Source organism: Neurospora crassa, linkage group I, assembly GCF_000182925.2.
Source record: "Neurospora crassa OR74A linkage group I, whole genome shotgun sequence".
In the NCBI taxonomy this organism is placed as follows: Eukaryota; Fungi; Ascomycota; class Sordariomycetes; order Sordariales; family Sordariaceae; genus Neurospora; species Neurospora crassa.
Window position 1 is genome coordinate 44,801 of NC_026501.1, and position 27,404 is coordinate 72,204.

Here is a 27,404-nt window from a genome sequence, read left to right on the forward strand (position 1 = left end):
ACGAAAAAAAGAAACTGGGGATAAGAGAAGAAAGGAGTACGAGGAGAGAAAGGAGTTTATATATAAACCATGGCTCCGGGGTGTGCCTGTCAAAAAGCCATTGACCCAGCATCTCAATAGGACACAACCACTATATGTAGGTACCAGTAGTCTAATGTTATTCAGTGTGACGGCTTGATGTGAAACGAGGATGCAAATATAAATATGAAACACACTTCTGCGACACTGCATACCAATCATGACAATAGGTAGCGGGGTGTAATATGAAGAGAACAATGGGCACACGAGACCAGCTATAAGCAGGATCGGAAGTAATTGTGAAGAAGTCCAAATGGAAAGCATGGGATTCATGAACCAGGGATGCTTGTTGATCAAAAAGATCTCGAGACTTGCAGGTTACGTATAGACTATCGTACCTCTAGGAAGGAGAGGCGGACTCGGTCATGGGAGGGGTAAGAACGATGTTGACTTGCGTAGATGCTCAGGAAGCGACCAGTCTAGGCCTCGATGACCTAAAAAACACGAGCAGGGCAAGAGAAATGACTGTTCATTACACGCTGTCAATAATGAAATGAAGGGTATCTCGAAACATGCCTGATCTATCATCATCCTCCCCATGTCATCATAAAATTTGCAAACAATGGGACAAACCTTGGGTATGGGCATTACTATCACCGGATGATATCTCCCCCCCCTTCCGCCATACTGCCTCTTCCGCATCACTTTCACTTCGGTCCCCCTACACTCACCATCATTCGGCGCAGGCCCTCAGCTGCTATCAATCCCCTCCCTAACCTTCTCCCCCTTGACACTCTTCTCTTCTGGCGTCTGATCCCCCGGCGTCTTCCCCTCGGTGACCACCACTTCTCCAGCATGTTTGGCCTGATCAGCGTGAATGGCCTTGACGCCCTTGCCCGTGATATCCCACCATATGTACTTGCACGTCCTGATCAGCGTCTCCCGCCCTTCGTAGATGGGGAACAGACCGACACCGATAAATGACAAGAAGATCCAGATGATGCCGACGACGACCCAACCAGTAAAGAAGGGCTTGGAGAAGATGTAGCCGGTGCCGTAGAGGGGCATGGGCCAGAGGATCAGGAGGGCTAGGGTCTGTTGTTCGTTGATTAGCAACCCGGGTGGGCAATGCAGGGAAAACAGATGAAACTTACCAAGACAGCAGTCATGGTCTTACTGATCTTACTCGCCCTCCTCAACTTTTTCTGCTCCTCCTCCATCTCCCTCTCACTTTCCTCTCTGCCCCCCGGAACCTCCTCCAGATCCACTCCGGCCTCCCCCGCCACGTCATGATCATCCCCCCTCGAAATCGCCATCATGCTCTTCCAGTCATACTTGGCCTTGCCAAAGACCAACGTCAACACAGGCACAAACACCACCGGACTCAACAGCGCAGCAACGTTCCCCGCCAACATTGGCATGTTACTTCCCGTGCAAGCAACGCTCATCTCGCCGCACTCCTTCTTGGCCGTGACCAACCACGCCACCAGCGCGACACAGAGTCCTAGAACAGGTGAGAGTGCAGCAGCCCATTTGTTCAGGCCGGACCAGGTCAAGACCAAGGCGGCGGGCAGGACGGCAGAAGAGATGATGACGCCCATCATGACGTACAGATAGCCCATGGAAATACCGGCGTACCACAGTCCGACGGAGAAGCTGGCGATGAAGAGGGCATAAGCGCAAACGATCACGTGCGACATGTAGATGAGTCGCTTGCCGGAGGCTTCGGGCTTGATGTACGTCCTGTATAGGTCGTAGACGATGATGGACGAGACGGCGATGAGTTGCGAAGAAGTGGCCGAAGTAACGGCCATGAAGACAATCAGAAGCGTAGCGGCCGCTCCACCCTTTCCTAGCAGGGCGACGGCCGCGTAGGGGAGGACCAGACCAGCGCTGACATCGGCTTCGGGCATGCGGTTCGGGTAGGTAGGGAAGCGCGGGCTGCTCTCCAGAGCGAGGCCGGACAAACCCATGGTGGTGGCGGTAAGCCACGGGATGGCGAACCAGCAGAGACCGCCGAGGATGTAGCCGGGCAAAGCGTGCACGGGCGAGGCGGCGATGGCCTTGTTGTAGTACCCGTTGTCAAGGAAGACGGTGCCAAAGTTGCCGACAATGTTGATGACAAAGAAGATGGCGCCTTCGCGGGAGCGCATGGTAAGATAGGAACCCTCGTGGTTGCCGTCGACGGGATGGGCGGCGGCTGCCTTGACGAGGAGGTCGTAAACTGCGCTGGGCGAGCCGAGGACTTCGGAAGAGGCGTACGCGGAAAGGGCGAAGACGATGATAATGATGAGGAGGATGAAAGTGTGGATCCAATCGGTGAGAATGGTGGCCTTGAGACCGCCGACCAAGGTGTAAGCCACCACGCCGACGGGAAGGAGGTAGATGGCTGCAATGGTGTGCATCCCTGTTAGGGCGTTGATAGTGGCGCTGCCTCCGACGATCAACATAAGGGAAACCAAAATGTTGGTCATCAAGCCAAAGATCATGAAAACGATATGTGGCAGGGTGCCGAAGCGGGCACGGATGACTTCGAGATAGGTATGCGCGTTGGGAGCACGGCGTTTGAGTTCGATGGCGAGGGTCGCGAAGAGGAGGATCTGGACGGTGGCACCGGAAGCGTACCACAAAGGACCCGAGACGCCATATCGATAGCAGACACCCGAGGACTGGAGGAGGGTGGCAGCCCAGGTCCAGGAGGAGACGACGGCGGACCCAACGAGACCAGACTTGACAGTGCGACCGGCCGTGTTGAACATTTCTGATGTCTGGAGCTCGCGGTTGTAGCGTTTGAGGATGAAGGTGACAAAGATCATGCCTAATAGGGTAAACATCCAGTCAGAGGGATACATAGGGCTAGAGGGACTGAGAAGGGAAGGTAGGGTTGTACTCACCAAGAGCAAACAATGCTCCCAGCCCAATGACAATGCCATAGCCGACTCCTTGGTTTAGAGCAGTGGCTGTTTCTATCTTGACGGTTGTGTCTGCACCCCCCGCCATTGTGTATGGTGTTTAGGGGACTTTGTTTGACAGTAGTATGAGCTTAGAAGCTTGTGACACTGGACAGACTCGACCCATGATGTCGGGATACGGCTGGAGATATATAACTTGTGTCCCGCGAAAGAAATGACAAGGCGAGATAATCCCATGCGGTGATTATCAGAGTGTGATATCCAAAAGTCGGATAAGATCTTGAATGACATCTTCCATCCACCGCGGAGTTTGGTGTATGCGGAAAAGTGTACCCCGGTCTCGCGTTCCGGTTGCGGGGTGTAACATCAAAGTCAGCCTGGACGTAATTCGTATTATGTCTTCCTTGGTGTGTATACCAAAGGCTGACAAAAGTGTTATCACTGCAAGTGATGGCGAGGAAAGGGTAGCACAAGTCTTATCAGCAACCTTTGTAGGACACCCCGAACTCCTCCGATGTCGTTCCTCTTTGGGGTTTCATCCGGCTCTTCAAAGTTCGAACCGTTAACTTCCCCACTTCAGCCATGTGTGTCCTTAACCCTTTCTTTTTACCCCATCCATAACGCCAATGCCGAAATGGCGGTTCCAATCGCTTCGGGGGATTTCATGGGGTTCGAGTCTTTCACGGGGGGTTCCGGACATTCGTCGAGATAAGCTTCAGTTACGCTTCTGGAATCTTATCAGTTCGCCGCTTGGCACGCGGGAACTATCGAATGGTTGCACTGTCGCAACTTTGATAGAGACCGAAGCTGACCAATCAGAACTCATGACTTATGGGAATTCGAGCTTTCTTATCTCGACTGATCAACCCGATCTGCAGGGCTTCGGATATGTATGGCGTTTCAAGCTGTGTGTAACTTGGTTGCATGGTGCCCGCGCCCAGAGACCAGCACCAGGTTTGTACCAGTTTCTGAAAGTGAAGCTTTTACCACAAGTCTTTGTCAGATACCTACCGATATGCATCCCACTGGATTCCGCTGGCTGAATTTGCCAAGATGGCCGAGATTCTCGATTGCTCAAAAGTGCCCGGCTATTGTCTTGTTGTAAATGGATGATCAAGCTCGTCCGTGGAATGCAGATAACACTTAGGCGCTTCCCACCTCGCCATTGGATCAAACCTTTGACATCGACAATTTCTGGATGCTCACTCGTTGGTTTTTGAGACGGTTGTTCAAGGTTGGATGGGACCCTCGGTAACCCCACAGACCCAACGGCTTGGATCATGAAAGACATCAATCAGTATGTGATTGGAGCAGGGCTGATCAAGAATGTTTTGGGACCGGATGGGGGTGGGTATCATCCCGAGAAAGCAAAGTGACCATCAAGCAGAAGCAGACGCCTGTCATACCGCCATCGCAACGAGCAAAGCCGTCGGACGTTGAAACAAAGGATTGAACACGCAAAAGGCTCACAAAAAGAGCAACCAATCATTGCAACACATCATCGCACAGAAAGCCAGGAACACTGCCTGCGGACCCCCATCTTAACCCAGTGCAACCAACACCCTCTTCTCATAAACCTGCTTCCACGCCTCCTTCTTGATTTCTGCCAGATTGACGCGGTATCTAACGTCCCTGTTATACTTGCCTGTACCCCTTCGTACCTGCATCGCCAACTTCTCAGGCTCACAGAACGGCAGGTAATTGTTGGCAATGCGGATGAACTCGCATTTACCGTCACCCTTGTCATCCTCTCCAATGTCCTGAGCCGTTGGGTCGCAAGGGTGCGTCCTCCCTACCACTTGTGCGTCATCGTCGATGATCTCTCGATAATACTTGGTGTACTCCTTCACTTGCAACGGGTTTTCTTGCAAGACTGACGGTCCCTGCACTTTGAGCTCCGAGAGTTTGAAGCGCGCTGATTCGGTCCAGAAGAAAATGAGCTGGTCGTCTGGTATGTCAAGCAGGACTTCGGGGGTCATGGAGGGCAGATTGTCATAGATGTCGTCGAGGGTGACCGTGTACTTGCTGTCGTTGATGTTGGGTATAGCCCACGAGTTGGCTCGTTCTGGGTCGTTATCAACGGAGATTCTGCGCACCGGAAACACGCGCAGTGGGTGGTTGCGCAGAACAAAACAAACCACCTTTGGGTTGAGTCCCACCTCGAGCTCGCGGTCCTGCACTTTGAGACAGATAGCTCCGGACCATCCCAGCCACGACCAAGTTGGGAAGGGAACATGTCGCTTAAAGCTGGTCATCTCCAGCGTGCTCAGTTCCTCTCTCCTCTTGAGACCTCGTCGGTAGGGCTCCCAGCACAGACAAAGCTCGAAGCGCCCGCTTGGCATGCCCCAGAGAAAGTTCTCACCAGTCATTCTGCGGACTTGCTCCACCACTGCACTGAACGCATCGAGAGCATCGCCTTGGAACTTTAGATTGCGGTTTGAGTAGTCTTGCACCAAGCGTTGGAACTTGTACCAGACTTGTTCTTCGGGTACGTCTTCGGTGTACCACGTTCGCTCGGACGAATTGAGAATGGGGTCAGACTCTTGCAGGCCGAACCATGCCAAGGAGCCGAGTGTAGCGGTCTCGCAACAGGACTCCTCCGAGTAGTGAGACCGGGAACAGGACCAGAGGACGTGGCTCTTCATAATGACAATGGCCCGTCGGGAGAGGGCTCGTTCCTGGAGTGTCCACCCGCGCGAGGCCCAGATGGTCTTGCGGGTTGGGTGTTCATGGGACTGGTGGGTGGGAGAGAGGGCAGTGATGAGGGACATTCCGGGGTTGTTTTGTGATGGGCCGATGACCGGGACTACCTCTTGGACTGTATCCCGGGGGGTGCGGATGCCAGGAAGACCAAAGTTGGAGTCGTCACCCGCAGCGGCCATGATAGTGAAGAGGGAGTGGGCGTAAACGTTGGCGATGTTGCCAAGTTGCATAACCTTGTCATCGTCGGAGTTCTGGATGATGCAGAGGGCATCCACCCAAAGGTATTGGAGGCCAAGTTGTTCAGTCAAGTGGATGGCGTCGGAGATGGTCTTGGACACTTTGCCAACGAGAGAGTTGGGCCGTTGGAGCTCATACTCGTTCTCGATGAGAAGGGTGAGTTTCTGAGGAGTCACACCCCAGACATAACTGAGCGAAGCAAACTTGAGGGCGGACATGTCGACGTCGTAGAGGTTGTACTTGGTGACGATACACCTTTTGTGCACGTCAATGAGACGGAAGAGAGGAATTGGTTTGCTGTGTCTGTCAGTTCATGCCCTCCAAAACACCGAAAGCGGTTACACTCACCCCAAACGCCTCATCTGTTCTACCAACTCCGGATCATCATCCTCATCTACCTCCTCACTGATCCCACAGACGTCCTTGTGGTTCTCCAAGCACTCATTGAGCCATTGTTTGATCAAGCCAATGTCAATCATCTCCGGTCTCTTTCGTCCTGCGAACCACACCGTCTCCGGGTTTTCCTCATCTCCCATCAGCACCCCTTTTTTGTCTTCAGCAGAACCCCTTGAAAAAGCAGTGTTCATAGTCTGAAAGATATCCATTGTGGAATACCAGCTTTCAATCTTTTGGGGCATACCCGGCTCATTCACATCTTCGTCTTTGTCGGCCGGCCGAAATAGCAGTCCCAACCGTCGGAGGAAGAAGCAATCCCTTTCTTTCAGTCCGCCATGCTTGTCATCATGCTCGAACCACGAGGTCCCGTCTGGCGCCGACAATCTCCCACAAAGGGCTAATGTACCCAAGACCAATGGATCCTGGACGCCCATTTCGGTGAGGGTGGCGCGGATCTGCGGCTGCTGGTCTAGGACGGTACATAAGGCGTGGCAGAGATCGCAAGAGGCAGAAGATTTGTGGATGCGGGAAAGAAGGCCCAAAGACCATGTTGGCTCGACTCTGGCATATGGGTTGCGCTTGAAGGGGCTGAGGTCTTGGGATGCTGGGCTGCCGTTGTTCAGAGAGAGGAGATCGGTAGTTGTGGGGTAACGGAGCAACGAGAAGTCAATCTGGGAGCAAAAGGAGCAGAGGTTGGGTTCCGTGTCGGGCGAGGGAATGCTTGTAACGGTGACCGAGGATGTCTTGGTGGAAGACGGCCGCGCGACGTGCGAGGGGAGGGATATTGATGTTGGTGGCATTGTGGGAGTTTGACGTGCTGGCGTCCAAGTTGCTTGTGTGTTTCGGCAGCGAATGTCCTGACATGAGGGGTTTTAACACCTTTTTGATGATATTTGGCTCAACGGCATTGTGACATCGGGTGTAGACGCCCTGTAACGATGTCAGCATTGGTGCGGTCCCAGGACGTTCGGGGTTGCGCACTTGAGCGGCGCGGACGAACCAGAGGGAATCCCAATACACCCTTGTATCCTCCTTGGCGTGGGGATTGCTTTTTCAGCATCTCATGCAAGGTTCCGATCCTGGGATGCAACCGAAATACTGGCTGGTTTCTGGCGGGCAATGTCGCGAGACTGATGTGTTCTCGTCATCAAGGCCTATCTCTCAGCCTTGGGGGCCTTGAAGGAGACGGCGAGAGGTATAAGATGATGCCGACCCATCAGAGGTTTCTGTCGCTTCACGAACCCTTAGCATCGTCCCACACCACGGCAAATGGCGGATATTTTCTCTCTTGGAGGGCGAATAAGGCTGCCTGGAGGGGCCCGGCGAATCTGACCAAGATGCACCGACCATTCCCCAGCGAGTAAGCATAGCTATCCCACACCCCACATGTCACTTGCCTTGGGTCGTCAGCAGTAAGGACGTAACGGGTTCAGGGCTTCGTAAGCCACCACCACCACCAAAATCGGTTCAATCAGCATCTGGGCCAGCTGGGTTGTCTGGAGAGGTCCCTAAGGCTGTGAAGGGTCGTGCCGCATAAGGGGTCGTGGAAGCTGCCTCTAGGTAGGTTGTTGGAAGCAGCAAGAAAACGGAGGTGCGGCTAGGTGGCTTGCAGGAGGAGGGCCGCTGGATGTAGCACGATCAGCCCCGGAAATAATGGCTTTTCAGGCACCCATTTAAGGACTTGTCGTCTTTCTCACCTGGCATGGAACCCCAAGGAGGCACGCTTCGCTATGCTCGGTGTCAGGGCCCATGGCAATAACCATGATACAATGACTTTGTAGAGAACAAGTCAAGATGGATCATGGGCGGAACGGCGTGGATCGTGGTCGTTCATATCGTCGGCAATGGTTTCGTTATGTTCTCCATGCTGGGTCCAATTGCCGCGTTTACGTTGTCTTTTGTGTATGGGGTGGTTCTCTGCAGTGGTTGGGAACATCCGATGGCGAGGACGAGGGGTTCAGGTTACTACGAGAGGAAGACGGAGGGAGTGAGTAACAGGCTGGCAGACGGAGGACGGGATGGAGTGCAGTGGCCTCTGCACAAGCCCAGCAGCTCGAGTGCCCCTTCTCCGACAGCACAAGTCAGCGGAAGGAAGTGAAATTGGCCAATGGCGAGAAAGGACAGGAAAAGGTTGAACCATCAAGGTCCTCAATGGCCCGGAGGGGATCACGTATCTGCATCAACCCTAACCCCCTCTAATCCTGACTGACCTCTTCTCAAGATCGGGATCCCGTCGACAAGGATTGATATGCCGAGTGGACACTCTCTGAGTCTGGGCACTTTCTAGAACTGAACTCCGAATACCGGGACGGGGATCCCCGTGAGTCATTAAAAGTACCTACTGTAGTAAACCCCCCCCCCCCCCCCCGCCACGTGCCAGCGAAGAGGGTTCCATATTTTACTACTTGTACGTATTTTGTTTTGACAGCTCGGCCGACTCGTCAACAACTAGAGACATCACCATTAACACAAACCACATTTCAACCATGCCCGCCGCCACCACCAACGACCACATCCTCACCCTGTCATGCCCTGACAAGCCGGGCATTGTTCACGCCGTCACGGGCGTGTTCGCCCAGCAGGGCCACAACATTCTCGACCTCCAGCAATTTTCGGACCCCGTCTCGGAAAAATTCTTCATGCGCGTGCACTTTGGCCCTACGCCCACGCCCTCGACCGAGCATCTCATCGAGCCCTTCAACAAGCTTGCGACCGACTACCAGATGGAGTACAAGATCCGCCCTGTCGCGCAAAAGACACGGGTTCTGATCATGGTGTCCAAGATCGGCCACTGCCTCAACGACCTCCTCTTCCGCGCCAAGACCGGCCAGCTCCCCATCGACATCCCCCTCATCGTGTCCAACCACCCTACCTTTGAGCCGCTGGCCCAGTCGTACGGCATCGAGTTCCACCACTTGCCCGTCACCAAGGACACCAAGGCCCAGCAGGAGTCGCAGGTCCTCGAGCTGGCCAAGCAGCACGGCATCGAGCTGATTGTGCTTGCCCGCTACATGCAGGTTCTGTCGCCCACGCTCTGCGAGGCCATGTCGGGCCGCATCATCAACATCCACCACTCCTTCTTGCCATCGTTCAAGGGCGCCAAGCCCTATCATCAGGCGTACGAGAGGGGTGTCAAGATTATCGGTGCCACGGCGCACTTTGTCACGGCGGATTTGGACGAGGGTCCCATTATCGAGCAGAGGGTCACCAGAGTTGATCACGGTATGGGACCGGAGAGGTTGGTGGATGAGGGCTCCAACGTGGAGAGCCAGGTGTTGGCGGCGGCGGTCAAGTGGTATGCCGAGCAGAGGCTGTTCCTCAACAACGGCAAGACCGTGGTCTTTTCTTAGGCGCCTGGAAGAGGGTGCTTGAGACTGTGTTGCGTTGTACATAATAATGAATGAATACCCTTACATACAAGCGCCCCCCGGGCATTCCAAGTGAAACTGTGAGCTTCCAGATGAAATTCCTTCAAGAGATCGGATGTTTCTTGGTTACATTGTGGACAGCAACAAGCAACTGACTGAACACCGAGGCAACGCCGAAGAAAAAAAAAATAAAAGAACAGAGCATGGAACCCCTGGAATTACAGGGCCAGAAGGGCCTGTTCCCTTCAGGCAGGCTTTGGGTTCAATGGCGGGGCTCGCGGGGGAGGGGCATTGGCAGAGTCGGATCCAATCAGTGACATCATTACAGAAACTCCACTGGAGATCCGAACTAGGAGAAGATGGAGTTATGTGATTGGCTGTTTCCCAGGCCAATTCAAGTTTCAATCCAATTCGTCGGCATTTTTCTCCATTTTCTCTCGAGTCCAACAAAACCCGAGTTACGCAGATGAACAACGCCCACGTAACACGACCTTGTTGTGGTCCAGCGGTGTTATCGTCGCTTGGGCCGTCTTAATTGAACCATATTTCCCCCCCTTTCGTCTCTCTCCCTCTCTCTCTCCCTCTCGGACTCGACGAGGACGCCTTTCTAATCCGACACCATCAACAATTGTAGAGATACTTACCGACATTCAATCCGATTCGTCGGCACAACCGAGTAACGAGACCAGACCGCACACCGTACCTTTCTTCGGTTGTACATATCTCGACCATACCTCGACCATAATACCCATCTGTACCTGCAGTCCACCACTGTGTCGCTTTATATCGCGCATCTCTGGTGTTGTAGTGATCGACCTCGGGACGTCATGGTCCAACCCTCTGCCGCCGCCAACACGGCCGCCGGCGCATCCTCATCCTCATCACGGCCGCAGACTCCTCGAACTCCTCGAACCCCTCGCGCTCCCCGACCACAGCGAACCACGTCTTCCGGGTCATTCCACGCTGGCGCTCCGTTTCCCCAGTTCAACAGCCCCTTCAATGACAACGGTCGAAGAACCTCGGTGGCCACGATACGTCCCATCCGCCGACAGTCCACCCACAAATACCACACCTTCCCAACACAACCACCCAAGACGCCCTCCTCACCTCCGCGAAACGACCCGTGGAGTGCATATGCCCAACAACGACGCGACGGCGAGCATGGCCATGATGATGGAAGCATATCGGATACATCACAAGGCGAAGACGACGCTGTCACACCGCTACCGTGGAAACAGCTGGGCCTCCTGGCGCTGTTGTCCCTAGCCGAACAGACAGCCCTCAACTCCATCGGTCCATACCTTCCCACCATGGTGGCATCTTTTGACGAGATTCCTGATGGCGACGAGGGACTGTATGTCGGTCTTTTGGCCTCGGCCTTTGCTCTTGCGCAGTTGGTGACCAACCTGTTCTGGGGCTACCTCTCGGATCGCATCGGTCGTAAACCTGTCATGTTTGCAGGCTCCCTTTTACTGATGGGCTGCTTCGTGTGCTTCGGCTTCTGCAAGACATATGTCCAGCTCATCATGGTTCATGTTGCCATGGGATTGCTCAATGGAAATGCGGCCGTGGTGCCAACAGCCCTGGGAGAAGTCACGGATCGCACAAACCAGACTAGAGCCTTCACCTGGCTGCCTATCATCTACAGCCTTGGTAGCATCACCGGTCCTGCTCTCGGTGGTCTGCTGGTTGGTACCGTCGGGGCCGACAAGTACCCATTCCTTGGCCCCAACCTCATGAGCGCCGGATTCCTGCTCGTTGCCGTCCTTGTTCTCGCCATCTGGTTCCGGGAGACATTGGAGAAGGATGAGGAGGAAGACGCCAGCGACTATACTACCATGTTCAAAAAGGCTCGTACCCTTCTCGCCGGCTGTCTGGGCCGAAACAACAAGTCCAATCACCGGAATGACGAAAGCGACGCTCTCCTCGGCGAGCATGGAGATGCCACAAGCGCCAAAGACATCGCCTCGGACCAAAAGTCTGCTTTCCGCCAACTTGCCAACCGTACCACCTTGATCCTGCTGTGCACCTATCTTGTCTTCCAACTGACCAACATCTCCTACAACTCGCTCTACCCCATCTTCGCCTCGGCACCCCCGCCCAACGGCCGTAACCTGGGACCCAGCACCATTGGTCTCAGCTTGTCTCTGGCAGGATTGGCTACCATTGCCTTTCAGGCTTTCGTCTTCCAACCGCTCAAGGCGCGCGCGGGTAACATGGGTACTTACAGATACTCCCTTCTGGGAATGGCTATATCTATGGCGCTCATGCCTTGGATCGGCTACAAGGACCAGAAAGACACTTGGTTCGGGATTGGGTCCGGCAAAGCCTGGCTGTACAGCGAGTTGGGTGTCATTTTGTTGCTCAAGAACATTTGCGCTGTTGGCGGCTTGAGCAGTGTGATGCTTCTGGTATGATTTGTCCTTTTTATCTTCCATCTAAGCGTCTACTAACATACACTAATTGCAGATCACAAATTCTGCCCCTTCCCACGAATCCCTCGGCACACTGAACGGCATTGCCCAGACACTTTCCGCTGCTGGTCGTAGCGTCGGCCCCTTCATCTCCGGCGGGCTTTTCACCCTGACAAATCATGTCCAGCCAAAGGGAGAGGCGATTGCCTGGGGCGTATTTGCAGGTGTCGCCCTTCTTGGGTGGTTTGGCACCTTGATGATTCGAGGACGTGAGTTGGAGAGCGCCGACTGGCAAGGCGATGAGGAGGATGAGGATCACGACGAGGAGGCCGCCCATGATTCGGACCGGTGACCAGTGATTTGCTATCGTCATGACGGACCCAGCACAAGATAATACATGATGTCCTTTCTTTCTTTGGGTATACCGAGCATCATACAACCAGCGGTACTAAATCGATTTGCATTATCACGAGTCCTTCCGTCTCTCTTGGCTGATTTGTCCTATGTATTTGGCTGCTTGTCATATTGGTCCTGGAATTCTTCATCGCCGCCGCGTTTACGCTTTATCATTGCGTAACCCACCGCGGTATGACTGTCTGTCGGCCCAAAAACAGGGTCAAGCGCCCACATTCTCAGAACCACTGGCAGATACGACACTGACTGGGCGGGAGCTCATGTGCCATATCCTTGATCTACAATCCCTCTGCATCTAGGGTTGCATATGATGGAGGAAACTCTGCTTACGCCTCTCATAGCCCACAGTCCCCTTGTTCCATTCAGTCTGTATATAGGCTAACCACCGGGATAGGACTACCAGGGCCACTGCCACTGGGTACATCAAAGATTATTACGGGGATATGCCTGTGGAAAAGACGAAAGATGCAACCAAACCAGATCGCGATTATCTTATTGGAAAAATGATATCCAGCCGTATCTTGGTTGGGAAATGGGACATTGCTTGACGTGACGGAACGGATCTCCGCGGTATAATACTATTCGTCTTCCTGTCATTGACCATGCGGAATCCATGGATGCTGTAACCGACAACTGGACTACCCCTTTTTGTCCGAGGTCACCGGCACCAGCCCTGATTATCCCATCCACGCCATGTGATCCATATCTTACAGGGTGCCTACCTAATAAGGGACTGGCATCACCATGAACTCGCCAAGTTGGCAAACCCCCCAACCCAAAACTGCCCCTGACCAGCTTATCCACACAGTCATCTGTCTTTCAACAAGATCCAGTGTCACCGACATATTCTGCCAAGGCATCCACGGGTCTCATACGACCCTTCTGATATGCACATCGGTACTTCGACATGATGGTGCAAGATTCGTTTCTCCATCACTTAGCGTTCAGCTCGTTACCTCGGCAGCGTGTCAGTAACGGCTTGTGTTTTGGCGTGATGTCAGGATGGACTGAATCTTTTGAAGAACAAGAAACGGGAAGAGATCGATTATGCTCTCGTGCAATCCGGAAACATGGATTGGACAAAACCACCCCACTCTGAGGCTGCGAATCTGTATGATACATCCACATGCCCTCTTTTCACTACCGGTTCTTCAACGAAGCGGCTGCAAGTCCCGATACGAGATTGATTTTTGCTCATTTTGCCGCACATATCGATGTTGGTTTGTTTGTCAGCTCGGGACTCACGACCTCCTCCGACAAGGGGGGAAAAAACAAGGGATCCCGGAGCCCCTATTGGTCCAAACAATACCGAGTCAGGGTCAAGAACAACAACTGATCGTATACCGTACACATGCAGCAAAACTTGCTCTTCAGCAGCGGGCAATAGCCATCCGATATGCTATTCACGCCAGCAGTCCAGCCTAGCGATTCCGAAAGTGGTGAAAGAGTCCTCTGCAGGTGTGTTCACCATGCTTAGAGGTAGGTAGGTACCTACCAACAACCAGGGGTTAAACTATATACCTCTACACAGAAAACTGGTTGCTGGGAGGTAGGTACTGAAGAAACTCGTATACAAGGGGACATGCAGCTTGGAACATATGTGCCCACTCAAATCTTGGTGCAGCCCTGCGAAGCCCAGCGAGGGAATTTCCCAGTGATCTCTTAACCAAATTCTATTACCTCGGTGACCTATCACTAAGCCAGCTAAGCATCACGAGTTCCTCAAGATGAGGGCTGACTTGGCTTGCCAGACATGTTCTGGCCTCGGCTTGCTTGCCAAGCACGTGTCGGCTCGACTTGTGTAGAAAACGGGTATAAAGAAGTGCCATATGCCCCGCCATGCAGACCTTTTTTTTTTTTTTTTCAACTCAACCTCACAACCCAAGTCAGATCCATCATCATCATCGGTCAACATGGCCCGCTTTGCTCTCACAGCCCTCGCTTTCCTCCTCTTGGAGGTACTGGCAGTCAATGCCGGCGAGGACAACAACGACAACTACCCCGTCTACGGAGGTGACGACGGTGACAGTGACAACAACCCCTACAACTTCACCATCCTCGCCGATTCCGGTGTCTATGGTCCTCCTCTCGAGGTCGTCCACGCCTACTTTGGCGAGTGGCCCAACGGCGTGAGCGTCTCGAGCACCGGCCGTATCTTCTCCAACTTCCCCGCCATCGTGCTGGGCAACGTCAACAACGGCACGCCCGGGGTCTTTTCAGTTGCCGAACTCACCTCTCCCTCCACCGAAGAGGCCTATCCCTCTGTGGATATCAACACCCCTCCCTGCCCCGGCGGTGCCGTGAATCTGACGGACCCCGAAAACCCCGTCGGATGCGGAAGTCCGGACGCCTTCATTTCCGTGCAGAGCGTCCAGGTGGATGCTGAAGACCGGCTATGGATTCTTGACACGGGAAGGCCGATCTACACCTTGCCCGACGGCTCTGTCATTCTCGTAAACTCCAGCTACGGCGGGCCCAAGCTCGTCGGCGTCGATCTTTCCACCGACCTTGTGTTCCAAACCATCCTCTTCCCTGAAGACGTCGTCTTTCCTGATACGTCCTACATTGACGATTTCCGCATTGACCTGAACCCCAGCCTGTCCAACACCACCGGCGAGGGCGTCGCTTACATCACGGACACTTCCTTGTGGGGTGATAACGCCATCATCGTCGTCGACCTCGGCACCGGCGACTCTTGGCGCCGATTGGAAGGCGATCCGTCTGTCGTGGCCGAACCCGGCTTCCTCCCTTTTATCTGGGGTCAACCTCTCTACTTCACTGAGAACCCCGGCAACCCGCCGGATGGCAACCTGACGAACACGACGCCGGCTTACCTCCCTGCGGGCGTGAACGGTCTCGCTCTCTCGGCCGATGGCGAAACGCTCTTCTACGCCCCCCTCGCGGGCAGGAACCTCTACTCGGTGCCCACCGCCCTGCTGCGCGAGCCCGACGATGCCGTCGAGGCGGAACTAGCTGCTGCGGTAGTGAACTATGGCAATACGGGATTCAGCGACGGGTTGGAGACCGATCCCGAGAGCGGATTCATCTACAAGGGAAGTTTCGAAGCGAATGCCGTGGTGGCGTTTGATGCTGATACGGGCGTGACGCAGACGGTGGTGCGGGACCCGCGGCTGGGGTGGGTGGATTCGCTCAGTGTGGCGGAGCTGGAAGATGAGGAGACGGGAGAGACGCAGAGCTGGTTGTATATCTCGAGTGATCAGTTTGATCGGTCGTGGTGGTTCTGGGCGCCCGGAGCGCACTCGGGGGATATCCAGGAGAGGCCGTTTGGGTTGTTTAGGGTGCCGTTGCCGTTGCCTGACCCTGATTGCGAATATGCGGATACCGTTAACTACTAAGGTGTACCTCTAGGTACCCTAATGGGGAAGGGACATGTTCAAAGGTGGGAAGAGAATGAAGGGAGAAACCAGAATGTATTGAACCAGGCAGGAAAGGAGGACAAGAGAGGCCAGTATCATATCGGAGTACCTTCAGGTAAACGGAGTGGAGGGAAAACGAATGTACGCAAGCCCAGAGTAAACGAAAGTAGCCGAATAATAAACTTGGTGGTTGAAAAACAAGAAGGGCATGCACACCTAGGTACATGACTGAATCTGTTCAACAGACAGGGTACTTGACTGTGTGATGAAGTGAGGATGTAAAGGGATGGGCGTCTCGGGGGAAGATAAACAAAGGGCAGGCAGCCAAGTATCCGGTCAGAAACAGGCCAGCTTGTGTCCGTCGTTTACTGCGGAGGCCATCATTGACCAAGTGTAGGTGGTTGTCCGCCATCGCCATCAATCACTTGTGGACAGCTAGTAGGATTTGGATGAGATCTGCTATGTGGTGGCGTTGGTGGGCAGAGCATGAGACCGTAAGGTGATGGAGGGGAAGTTTTGGTTTGAGTTGTGCAATTGCCGTTTTTCTCTCCACGAGGGTCACTAGTCACTAACAATTTTACAGCGGTCTCGAATGCCAAGAAGTCCATACGGGGGAGGTTCCGATGGATCACGGAGAAAAGTGGGTCTAACACTATGGTTCCTGTTTCCATGCTTCGCTCCTGGCTGGTTAGAAGGTATCATTGCAACGACCGAATATTGCTTCCCTGCCCGTCACATTGCTTGACCAAACACTGCGGAAAGAAGCATTTCCTGCCGATAAATGGGTACCCTGTGCTCTTTCTCGTATGATGGTGAGTCTTTAAGTCGCTACATCATGATCGTAGCTGAGCTCTCGTCGTAATTTCGCAAACGGCTTCAGAGGGGTCGCTAACAATTTTACAGGGCAATTGCGTGGGCGAGGAGTTGCGGTTCTCGAGTTTTTTGTCTTTTTTTTTTTTTTTTTTTTTTTTTTTTTGTTTACTTCCACTCTCCTTCTTACAGCTTTTCAACTCTTGCATCTGGCGCTGGCAGACATCACCGGTAATCCGCCATGCCATCCTTATTGCCCCTACATCCTTTGAAAGTCCCCTGCAACCGCTGCTCTTTCCTTTCCCCTTCCATGTCCGGTCAGCACTGATCGGCCATCGGACCCCGGAATCGGCAACTCCCCGTCATGTCCGGTGGATCGCGAAAGCCGGAAGCCCAGTTGCTGTCAAGGATTGCTCTGCTAAGTCCATCCGGTGCTAACCAGTGGTGAGCATAAGCGCTACGGGAGGGCTCCATCAGCAGTCTATCGGCCTTACCAGATGAGTCCACGCCGATGACTCCGCCGGCCAAAGCCTGGAGGACCGGGACCCGGAGAGGCCGGAAACTCGGAACGGAGGAAGCCAAGGAAGATATAAACCACTAACAACGACATAACAAACATGGAGAAGTGAGCCTGCTATGGGATATCTGAATCCTCTTTTCACCACTCTACCTTTGTGAGGCAAACCGCCAAAATGACCATCACCCTCCGCCCCGCCACCGAGGCCGACGCCCCTTCCATCGCCCGCATCGCCACAGCCGCCTTCGCCGACTCCCTCTCTCCCCTCATCTTCCCGCGCTCCCAACTGGCTACGGCAACCGTCACCGAAGCCGATCTGACCGCCGACGAGGTCACATGGCGCACGTCCATGTACATCAAGCGGATGCGCGAGGGGAAGCCATGCGTGGTTGCTGTGGAAGTTGACGAATCCACCGGTGAGGAAAAGGAAATCCTGGGTTCTGCACACTGGCAAAAGCCGGGTCCTGAGGGACCAGAGGTGTTGGGGGTGGAGGTCAGGCCGGCAACGTATGACAAGGACATGTTTGCCAAAGTTGTGGAGAGGTTTACGACGAAGGACAAGGAGACTTTGGGACCAAGGGGACATGAAGATTATTGGTGTGAGTATTGGTGGAGTTTGAGGACTACGGAAGGGGATGAGGGCATGGACTGACGAAGAGATGGGACAGATGCAATCCTGATCAGTGTCGATCCCAAGCAGCACAGGAGGGGAATTGGGAGGAAGTTGCTGAACTGGGGGTTGGCACACGCGAGGAAGGAGGGAAGGGATGCGTACTTGACTGCTACCGATGCCGGAGTGCCGCTTTATGAGGTTTGCGGGTTTGAGAGCATGGAGACGTATGATTGCTACGGCGTGCCGCTGACGAGCATGGTTTGGAGGTTGGACAAGAACCGGCAGTAGGTGTTGGGAACAAGTGAATTGACTACAAGTAACTAAGCAGGCTAGAAGTACTACGGTGGCCCAAGTGTGACCTAGGTCGTTTATAAAATTGGTCCAAGCTCCCAATTGTAGCCAAGTGAAGGGCAAATTACTGACACCCCACGCACACCCACACGTATACTCCTCTCCGCTAAATTAATTACTATATATTTATACCCTTCTACTTTTATATTGCGCAACTAATACTAATTATTCCTAATTATTCCCCGTTACTACTTTACCGCCGTCCTTCTTACGTCCTTGCGAAATTCCAATTACGTTTACTTACTATCGGTATTATCCCTATATACTACGCTAAAAATACCTACGCCCTATAACTTCAATAGTAATACCCTGCCTAAACCCGTTAATAAGTAGGATAATAATATAATGCCTCTCGAATAGACGGCGTACCTATTGAAGAAATTGGAGTAATATAAGACAGGCTTTGCCTTTAAAATTTTAGCGGAGAATAATATAAATTAAAAATATTTAAATATAATTGGAAGTAGTTAATTCTAATTAGTATTATTTAAATACTATTATGCTTATAGGAGGCTAATAAAATCTTTAAAAATAGGGCTTAGGAAGTTATTATTCTGAAGATCGAGATTCTAGGCAATATAATTGCAATCGCCCTTTATCTTTTCGTATAAGAAGTAACCAATACGAATAATAAGGAGTATATTTAGTATATACACCCTACGACCCTACGCCTAATAAAACAATATATTATCCCTACAAAGGAGTTTCTTAGTAGCGTTTATACTTATTATTATTATACTAGTTTGGCTAGCTAATACTGTTGATAGGGTATTTGAACGTTGTAACAATAATATATATCTTGATTGAATATGTGTAAGATGATGATCTGGAAAGAATCCAGAGCAGGGAGCTTACGTACGGTCGATTGACTATAAGGTACGCAAGCCTTATCTAATTTACAAGACCCACATACGTAGGTAGGCCCCTGTGGGAGCGGTTTATTCAATTGAATAAACCCGACCGAGCGGACTGGGCTATCCAATTAAGTAACCTAATATATAATAACGTTAGTAATACCATTCTAGTATTAAATCCCGGCCGCTAAAAGGAAATACCACTATCTTTAATAATTCAATTAATATATATATATAAATGCCTTCTCATTTCTTTCTTAATCTTAAATTCCTACTATAAGCGGGGGGCTCGCTAGTCTCGAAATAGACCTTCCTCCGCTTTTATACTAATAGCTTAACTTTATTCTTCTAAGGTCCTCCCAAGCGCTCCTAATATTCTAAGATTAATTTTTAAATATTACCTATCTCCTTCTCCGGCAACTACTTATTGCAATTGTAGCTATAATTAATTTATTTTACTAAATATTTCTATCCTCTATTCTTTTTATCCTCCGTATAATTTAAAATAATATCTATTTTATACTCCTCGTCGTTTAATCCTTCTTAGTTATTAGTAATTAGACTAAGGGAAGGTTGGGTCCGGCTAAAAGGATTTTCTTCGGTCGGGGCCCGTTTGAAATAGGCTACTAAAATAATGGAGTAAATTCCAGCTATTTTGGGAGGTAAATCTAATTAGTAAATTAAATTACTAATTCGTTTAATAATTATAAATAGGCCTATTCATTATTAGAAGAACTTCTAGGAAGGTTGTCCTAGTAAGTAGTAACCTTTATATAATTTAAGGAATACTTTATTGCTTATAATAAAAGACTATTATTTATAATTAATATTATATTTCCTTTTTACCTTAGCAATTATAAATACTATAGCTAACTACACTTCCTCCTTAAATCCTTCCCTCAAAGTAGAGTATTCCTTAGTTAAATCCGGAACTTTTTTTCTAGCGATTGCATCTATCGGTCCGAATAATTTAAAGTTGAAAAATTATTTGTATAGGAATAATTTAATTGAGTCGGAGTAAACGCTATTTATATTCTATTGAAGGTTGGGTAGGGCCTCCACCTAATTAGATTCGGGAAATATAAAGTAGTAGAACTATATTACAATCTCCACATCTTAATTCCTACGCTCGGCTATACTATTGCTTTAAAGGTAGTATATAGTAATTATTAACAGCTTAATACCTATTACCTTCCACATCCCTTTCTATATTTAAAATATAAATTTACAATCGTAGTCTAATATAATACTCTAAGGATAACCCTAGTCGCCCAATATTAATTCTCGTATTAATATTATACCTTAATTTTCTATTATATATATTGAGTGCCTTAGGATAAGTTTATATCTCTTAAATAAGTAGTAGGAGATTAGTATTAAAGTATTAAAGAAATTATAGCTAGGTATATACTATAAGGTACTAGATACTAGAACCTTCGGGAGATTAATAATAAAATCTATAGTAATTGTCCGTATAGGTAATATATATTTAAAGTTAATTAGTTAATAATCGCTAATAATAGCTTCTCTATCCGTATAATTAAATTAATAAATTAGGTAGTACTAAATATATTTTTTAATTTAGTATATCTTTCTAACTATTATATAATTTTTAAGGTTGTAGAGTATACGGTCCCTACCGAAGTAGTACTTCTCGTTATACGCCGTATTCAATATTGTTGCTACTATACCTTTTAGAATATATAGCCTTCTAATTTTATTAGTTAGGTTAATATTATATAATAATTCGTTAATAATTTTAAAGGGGTAGCCAGTATATAAAATAATACTATTAACTTCGGTAGTATTAGTGTAGGATTTAAGTTTAATTATAATAGCGCTAAATTTTGTATCCTATTTATAAACTTTCTTAAATTAGCTTTTAATCGTTACTTCTATTTATACTTTTACTCTTATAAAGTACACCTCCTCCTCTATAAACTATATATTATCCAAAATAGGGGTTTTATTCAATTATCTTTCTTTGTCTCTTCTAAATAAAAGTCGGTTTAAGGTATCTAGTACGAAATTAAGTTTATCCGCGATGTAATAGACTTACAAATTGTATTGCGAAAGGTAAATAGAAGTGTTAATTAACCTCTAATTTCCTTTATTTGTAAACGAAGTATCGAATATAATTTACTTATATATACCTTTAATTATTATATAGTCTATAAGGATAATAATAAGTTAATTGTAAGAGTAAATTAGTATATATAACCGTTTAATTACCTAAATTAAATAGGCTACTTCTATTTTAAATAAATTATAATATATTTCAACCTTACTAAGAGCTTTACTAAGAAATATAATAAGCAAGATTTAATTTGCTAGAATTGTAGTTCTTAACGTTTATTAGTAGCCGTTTTTCAAATAGTACAATATTATACTATATCCCCTCTCCAATAAGCCGTCGATCTATAAAAATACTTACTTTTCGAAGTCTAAATAATATAACTTTATATTATTATAAATAGCTTTTTATATTGCACTAAAAGCCTCTTTTTTGCGGTTAGTAAGTTCGTAACTAGTTTTAGCACAATAATTAATTCGCTTAACTAGATTACCGGCTACTATTACCCCTATTTTACATCCTTCTACTAAAAGTTTAACTTTCCTTTCCTACAATAATTCGACTATTTTAGTATAGTAAGGGATAAAGTACTGGATAAATCCTAATACGCTTATATATTTCTCTAAGGATTTTAAAGTATTAGGGAATTCTAAATTCCTAAATACAATTATCCTTTCGTCTGTTATCGATAGCCCTAACGTATCTACTTTAAACCCTAGGAGTTCTATATTTAAGTAAGTAATATATAATTTCTTTAGGGAGAACGCAATATTCTTTAATATAAATAGGTCGAATACCTACTTTAAATATTTAAAGTAATCCTCTATTATATCCAAAAAAATAATAATATTATTAATAAATATACAATAGAATACTAATAATACCGCTAGTAATTAGTCCATAAATCTTTATACATAGGCTAGAAAATTGTAATAACCTATTAAAGTAATATTAGGCTATTTTAATCCTTATAGGCTAATAAAAGTAAATTAATCCTAATACTATAGCTAAACGCCGAATTAGTAGAAAAAAGCCGTAGTATTAATAATAATTATAAATTTCTTACCCCTAAGGGAAGCGATAACTTCGGACTATAGTAATAGAAAGTAATTATTTAGAATAGTAACTTTATTGAATGCTTTAAAGTCTATTATAATACAGCCTTTCTACTACCTTTTAACCGTTTATTAAATTATAAAAACTAAGTAAGTAAAAAGTATAGCGCAGTTAACCCAATTTATTTTCCCTTATTTATATAATAAGCCGAATATTTAGTTTAATACTTCTCAATCCTTTTTACTTAATAAATAGGATTTAACTCGAATATACTAATTTTACTACCCTTCTACCAATAGTATACGTATTATATCGTCCTCTTTTATTAAAATAATACCTCCTTCCTCCTATAAGGAAGGGTACTTATTTACAATTCGTTTAATTTTATATACTAAGGCCGGGTCCTAAGTATATATATAAATACCCCTATCTATAACCTTTTTAAATAGGTTCTCAGAAATCTTAAAACCCAATATAAAATACTTTTTAATACTCAACTTTAGTAGCAACATCTCGACGTTTACCGTACTATCTAATATTTTAGTAATTTCGTATACTATATCCTCGTTTTTAAATTCAACTTTAAATTCTACTAAAATCTCTTCGTCTATTATATTATTAATATAATCGTACTTACCCGAGGGTACCTTGTATTTTAGGAATTGCGTAGATTCGATATTATAATTAATTTCGTCTACTATATTAAAAACTCTAATAATAGGAACTTCAAATTTATAATTAAACATTATCTCTACTTATATTACGGTAGTTAAATTAATAATTATACTTTCTATTAATACTAGGTAACCACTATTTGTAATTTTAATAATACTTCCTACGTAAAATTTTTTCGGTATAACCAACACGCTATTAATAATATTATTAATAAATATTATTAAAAAGGATTTCGAATTTATTACTGCGTTAGCAGCGGCTGCGTACTTAGAATTTAATATAAAACTTCGTCCTTTAAGTAATAGCTTATATTAAATTGGAATATATTCGGATTGCCTAGGTATAATTGTAGTTTTCTTAATGGTTATAACCCTACGGAAATAGGGTTTTAAATTAATTTATATAACGAAGTCGATTTAAAAATTATTAAAATTCTAAAATATAATAATTTTAGATTTATAATCTATATTAGTAACGTATAAATAGAGAAAGTTATTATTAAATAGAATATTTAATTCTAACTCCTTAATTACCTATACCCTTTTAATAAATTTTATTAATGTAGGGTTACTATTCTTATCGAATCCTTTAAAATAAATTTTAAAAGTAGCCTACTTAAAAATATGGACCGCCTTTCTTCCTACCCTTTTTACTTTAATATTACGTACCTTAATAGTATATTTTAATATTTTAAGGAATTTCCTACTAATAAAAGTTCGGCCAGTACTAAGGTCTATATATATTTCAACGGCGTAACTATCTAGGCTTAATTTGGCGTTAACTCTTATATATATATAATTAGAAATAGGACTATTATCGATATTAATAATAATTATTATTATACATACTTCGCGGATCTTTATTAGAATTATTATTTTAATAGGAACCGGCGTAATTCGGGGGACGGGAATTGGCTCTTCTCCTTTTAATTTTCCTTCGGCTATTAATTTATACTTTTTTAGGTATTTAAATAATATATTGCGCAATTAGTATTATATTTTATAATAGCCGTATATTTATTATTTAGGGGTTAGAAGTAATAGGGTTTTAAACTTTTTAATCCGAAATAGAATTCTAAACTTCTTAATCTTAATAGTTAGTAGTAATTAGTAATAATCCCGGTACTTATCCTTACCCTTCTGAATTTTAAAATACTTAGAGTATTTATAATACTTTTTTAATAATTCTAGGACCAAATATACCGTTATATTATCTATATTTTCTTTAGAATCCGAATCTTTATTAGCCTTACTTTCCCTTACGTAATAAATATAATTATATACCTTTTTATTATAAACGAAATTGTAATTGCAATTTTAGTCGCAATATCGATCTTAATTACAATTTATAACTTTATTATAATAAATATCCCAATTGCGGTTACAATTATAATTATAATCCTAATTATAATTATAATTACGGTTTTAATTATGCTTATAACTTTAATTATAGTAGCAATCTTAGCTTCAATCGTAATTATAATCTTAATTATAATTATAGTTATAGGAGTCGAAGCTTATTCGGTTATTAGGGCCTCCTCGGTTTAAATTAAATTCTTACTTAACTACGGCCGTAAGTATCGCTTAGAATATTATAATTAACTATATATAATTAATTAAAAATTCTCCCTCAACCGGGGCTTTTAAATACTATTTTATTTGTAGGTCTATATTCAATTAGATTTATATTATTATTCTATACTAGTTAGTATTATCCTTAGTAAGAGTATTTATTACTTTAGTATAACGTATTTACTTTTAAATATAATAAGTAAGAGTACTATAATTATTATTAATATTACGGAAGTAAAATCGGCCCTTTATAAACTTCGTAGTAGCTATAGCGGAGTTTGGTGAAAAGTATAAAATTAAGTAGTCTAATAATTCGTAAATACCCTTCTCCTTTTAATTAAACTTAGTACTACTATCTATTTCTATTATCTACTAAATATAAACGGTTTTAATTAAATAAATATAAAATAAACGTATAAATTACTTATTTATTTTACTTATTAGGTATTTTTACTTTATATTAATAATAAAAGATAATATTTATTTATAAAAAGTATAAATATTAATATATATAGTATATTTACTATTATTAATAATACTTTAATCTTTAGGGTCGTATCTATTAGGGTCGAAGCTTCCAATATCCTTTCGCTTAACCTTCTCAAAATCTTTGTAGTTGTTATTATTATAACTATATCCGTAGTACTAATTATTTAAGTTATTATATCCTCCTCTACTTCTTTTTAGTAGGGAGTTTCTACTGTTACTACTACTATAGTAGGGATAATAGGAGCGACCGCCTATATTAGGCGTATAGGGGCTACTTCCTCCGCCTCCTCCGGCGTTGGATAGGGAGTCCAGTAGACTTCCTCCTCCTCCGAAGAGACTATCGTTGCTATATATAATTTTAGCATCGCCTATTATTTACTTGGGCGGAATATTTTCGGCGATTATAATAGGCTTAGTAGGAGAATTAAATAATAGAGCGTTTAATATTTAAAATTAATATAATATTTAAACTTTAGTAGAGGGTGGTACTATTATTCCTTTGAAATTAGGCTACTTTATAGGAAGTGGGTTTATAATTTAAAGCGGGGTAGATTAGGTTCGAGTTATATTAATAATAATATTCTATAGTTCTAGCGGCGTAGTAATTATTTTAGGCTTAATAATTTCCTTAATATTTTAATTAGCCCTAATAAATAAAGTATATTCTTAGAAGGGATTGGTCGGAAATAATATTTTATAGGGGGCTTCTTCGGGTATACTTTTTATAGAAGTTTAAAAGGCTTAAGTTTTATTCTTAGTATAAATTTTATTTTTAGTAATTATTTTAGCTAAATAATTATATATTATAGTTTTAAATAATATACTAAAAATATTATTAGCTTTGTAAGTAATTATTTTAGCCGTTAGTTTAATAGGAGTAGAAGGGCCTTAGTCCTCTTCTAATTAAATTCGTATAGGGCTAGGAGGAGTATAAAAGTTGTTAGATAATCCTTTAAGTACCTTTTCCCGGATTTCCTTAGTTACTTCGGTACGGACGCTATTAACCTATTTAATAATATTATTTATAATAATCTTAGCTATTTCTTTTTACTAATTAGTAAGCTTCTTAATAATACTATTTAATAATAATTCAAAATGCTTTTTCTAAGTATTAATTTATTCGTTTAAAGCGGTTTAAAAATCGCTATTAATATTATAATGCTATAAATTATATATTACTTCGTTCTATTTATTGGACTCGTCGATTATTTTCCGAATATTAGCTAATTGCCTAACTAATATATTGCTAATACAAGTAAATTCCCTAGTAAATAAATTATTGATTTTCTTATAGTCCTTATCTAATAAATCTTAAATATTAATTAATTGTAATGTAATTTAATTAAATAGGGCGTCGATTTATCTATCGAACTTAGTATCCAAATATTCGATTAATTCCTTATTATTATTAAATTTAATTAGTTTTACCGGAAGAGCTTTATTAGGGTCGCTATAGGGTAGATTTATAATTCTAAATTCGTACTCCAACCTTAACTATAATTTAGGATTTTAATTTTATAATATTTCGTATTGAAAGTAATTTATAGAGGGGTATTAGAATTTGTAATAAAGGTCGGTAATAGGAGGAGTATAAATATTAATTAATAAAGGCTTACTACGAGGTTCTATAGTGGTAATTATATACAATTCGTTATATTCGGATTAATATAAGTTAGTTTCGCTTTTAATATAATTAATATTATTATTTATACTACGAATATATTTATTCTAAATATTTAATATATCCGTTAAACTATTGTAATTTCGGGTTTGCTAATTTAAAAGGCTTAATCCGACTTTAGAAGTAGGGAGAATGTTCTAGAGGTTTGGAATAGGACCGTCGGATTTAATAAAGGAACTAAATATAGCGAAAGATCCCCAAATTGGCCTAAAGTATATTAAATAAGTACAAATTTAAGTATAATTTTATAATAATAATAACCGGTATTAAGGGTATAGATAGTACGTAATTAGGAATTAAAATAGAAGAAGATATTATTACGTACCTAAGTTCGGTAGTAGAGGAAACCTTTAGCATCTAGGTTTTACAATACTAGGATCTAGGTAGTAATATACGGTTACTTAAATTCGCTATATAAGGTAGAGGAGTATAAATTAACTACGTAATTACCCAAATTCATCGTATAATTAAAGTAATTCTCTATAAATATTTAAGTTTATTATAAAGAGGGGAAGAATGTATTGACTAAATAAATAAAACGCTTTCTTTTTAAATTAGAAAGGTAATTATATAATTATAAGAGTACCTAAATTCGTCTTATATACTTAAAGATGCTTCGAGGGAAGCGATTTCGCTATCGTTATACAACGTTACTTAGTACCTTCTTAATAAGGCTGGTTGATAATAATACTATAGTATAGTTTAGGTTAAGTAATTAAAGTTGTAGTTACTATTTAATACCGTTAATAAGGTATTTAAACGTTGTAATAATAATATATATTTTAATTAAATATATATAAGATAATAATTTAGAAAGAATCTAGAGTAGGGAATTTACGTACAGTCGATTGACTATAAGGCACGCAAGCCTTAT

General features: G+C 44.8%; 6 protein-coding genes across 6 annotated transcripts; 4 read left to right on the forward strand and 2 right to left on the reverse strand.

The window, feature by feature from the left end:
- Positions 1-531: 531 nt before the first annotated feature.
- Positions 532-3,354, reverse strand: NCU09909 (urea active transporter). Its single transcript, XM_953215.2, has 3 exons — positions 2,913-3,354; positions 1,173-2,836; positions 532-1,113 (listed from the first exon to the last, which is right to left on the reverse strand). Exons 1-3 carry the CDS (start codon positions 3,016-3,018, stop codon positions 769-771), a joined length of 2,115 nt encoding a protein of 704 aa, XP_958308.1. The 5' UTR covers positions 3,019-3,354; the 3' UTR covers positions 532-768.
- A 1,082-nt stretch (positions 3,355-4,436) lies between these two features.
- On the reverse strand, positions 4,437-8,149 carry NCU09910 (hypothetical protein). Its single transcript, XM_953216.2, has 4 exons — positions 7,964-8,149; positions 7,248-7,889; positions 6,219-7,196; positions 4,437-6,167 (listed from the first exon to the last, which is right to left on the reverse strand). The coding sequence occupies exons 3-4, from the start codon at positions 7,064-7,066 to the stop codon at positions 4,472-4,474; spliced, it is 2,544 nt and encodes an 847-aa protein (XP_958309.2). The 5' UTR covers positions 7,067-7,196; positions 7,248-7,889; positions 7,964-8,149; the 3' UTR covers positions 4,437-4,471.
- Positions 8,150-8,313: 164 nt separating this feature from the next.
- NCU09911 (formyltetrahydrofolate deformylase) lies at positions 8,314-9,718 on the forward strand. The gene has a single exon (XM_953217.2). The coding sequence runs from the start codon at positions 8,753-8,755 to the stop codon at positions 9,614-9,616; it is 864 nt and encodes a 287-aa protein (XP_958310.1). The 5' UTR covers positions 8,314-8,752; the 3' UTR covers positions 9,617-9,718.
- A 363-nt stretch (positions 9,719-10,081) lies between these two features.
- Positions 10,082-13,145, forward strand: NCU09912 (MFS transporter). Its single transcript, XM_953218.2, has 2 exons — positions 10,082-12,045; positions 12,104-13,145. Exons 1-2 carry the CDS (start codon positions 10,462-10,464, stop codon positions 12,398-12,400), a joined length of 1,881 nt encoding a protein of 626 aa, XP_958311.1. The 5' UTR covers positions 10,082-10,461; the 3' UTR covers positions 12,401-13,145.
- A 1,200-nt stretch (positions 13,146-14,345) lies between these two features.
- On the forward strand, positions 14,346-16,350 carry NCU09913 (major royal jelly protein). Its single transcript, XM_953219.2, has one exon. It carries the CDS (start codon positions 14,376-14,378, stop codon positions 15,816-15,818), a length of 1,443 nt encoding a protein of 480 aa, XP_958312.1. The 5' UTR covers positions 14,346-14,375; the 3' UTR covers positions 15,819-16,350.
- Positions 16,351-17,293: 943 nt separating this feature from the next.
- On the forward strand, positions 17,294-18,150 carry NCU09914 (hypothetical protein). Its single transcript, XM_953220.3, has 2 exons — positions 17,294-17,765; positions 17,835-18,150. Exons 1-2 carry the CDS (start codon positions 17,342-17,344, stop codon positions 18,065-18,067), a joined length of 657 nt encoding a protein of 218 aa, XP_958313.1. The 5' UTR covers positions 17,294-17,341; the 3' UTR covers positions 18,068-18,150.
- The last annotated feature ends 9,254 nt before the right edge of the window (positions 18,151-27,404 follow it).

Bases quoted from the DNA above. Each gene is read 5' to 3' on its own strand.
- NCU09909 (XM_953215.2), bottom strand. From the start codon at position 3,018: ATGGCGGGGGGTGCAGACACAACCGTCAAGATAGAAACAGCCACTGCT. The intron at 2,837-2,912 runs GTGAGTACAACC...TTACCCTATTAG, and splicing joins GGGAGCATTGTTTGCTCTTG to GCATGATCTTTGTCACCTTC. The intron at 1,114-1,172 runs GTAAGTTTCATC...AACGAACAACAG, and splicing joins AGACCATGACTGCTGTCTTG to ACCCTAGCCCTCCTGATCCT.
- NCU09910 (XM_953216.2), bottom strand. From the start codon at position 7,066: ATGCCACCAACATCAATATCCCTCCCCTCGCACGTCGCGCGGCCGTCT. The intron at 6,168-6,218 runs GTGAGTGTAACC...TGACAGACACAG, and splicing joins GAACAGATGAGGCGTTTGGG to CAAACCAATTCCTCTCTTCC.
- NCU09911 (XM_953217.2), top strand. From the start codon at position 8,753: ATGCCCGCCGCCACCACCAACGACCACATCCTCACCCTGTCATGCCCT.
- NCU09912 (XM_953218.2), top strand. From the start codon at position 10,462: ATGGTCCAACCCTCTGCCGCCGCCAACACGGCCGCCGGCGCATCCTCA. The intron at 12,046-12,103 runs GTATGATTTGTC...CACTAATTGCAG, and splicing joins TGAGCAGTGTGATGCTTCTG to ATCACAAATTCTGCCCCTTC.
- NCU09913 (XM_953219.2), top strand. From the start codon at position 14,376: ATGGCCCGCTTTGCTCTCACAGCCCTCGCTTTCCTCCTCTTGGAGGTA.
- NCU09914 (XM_953220.3), top strand. From the start codon at position 17,342: ATGACCATCACCCTCCGCCCCGCCACCGAGGCCGACGCCCCTTCCATC. The intron at 17,766-17,834 runs GTGAGTATTGGT...GAGATGGGACAG, and splicing joins GGGACATGAAGATTATTGGT to ATGCAATCCTGATCAGTGTC.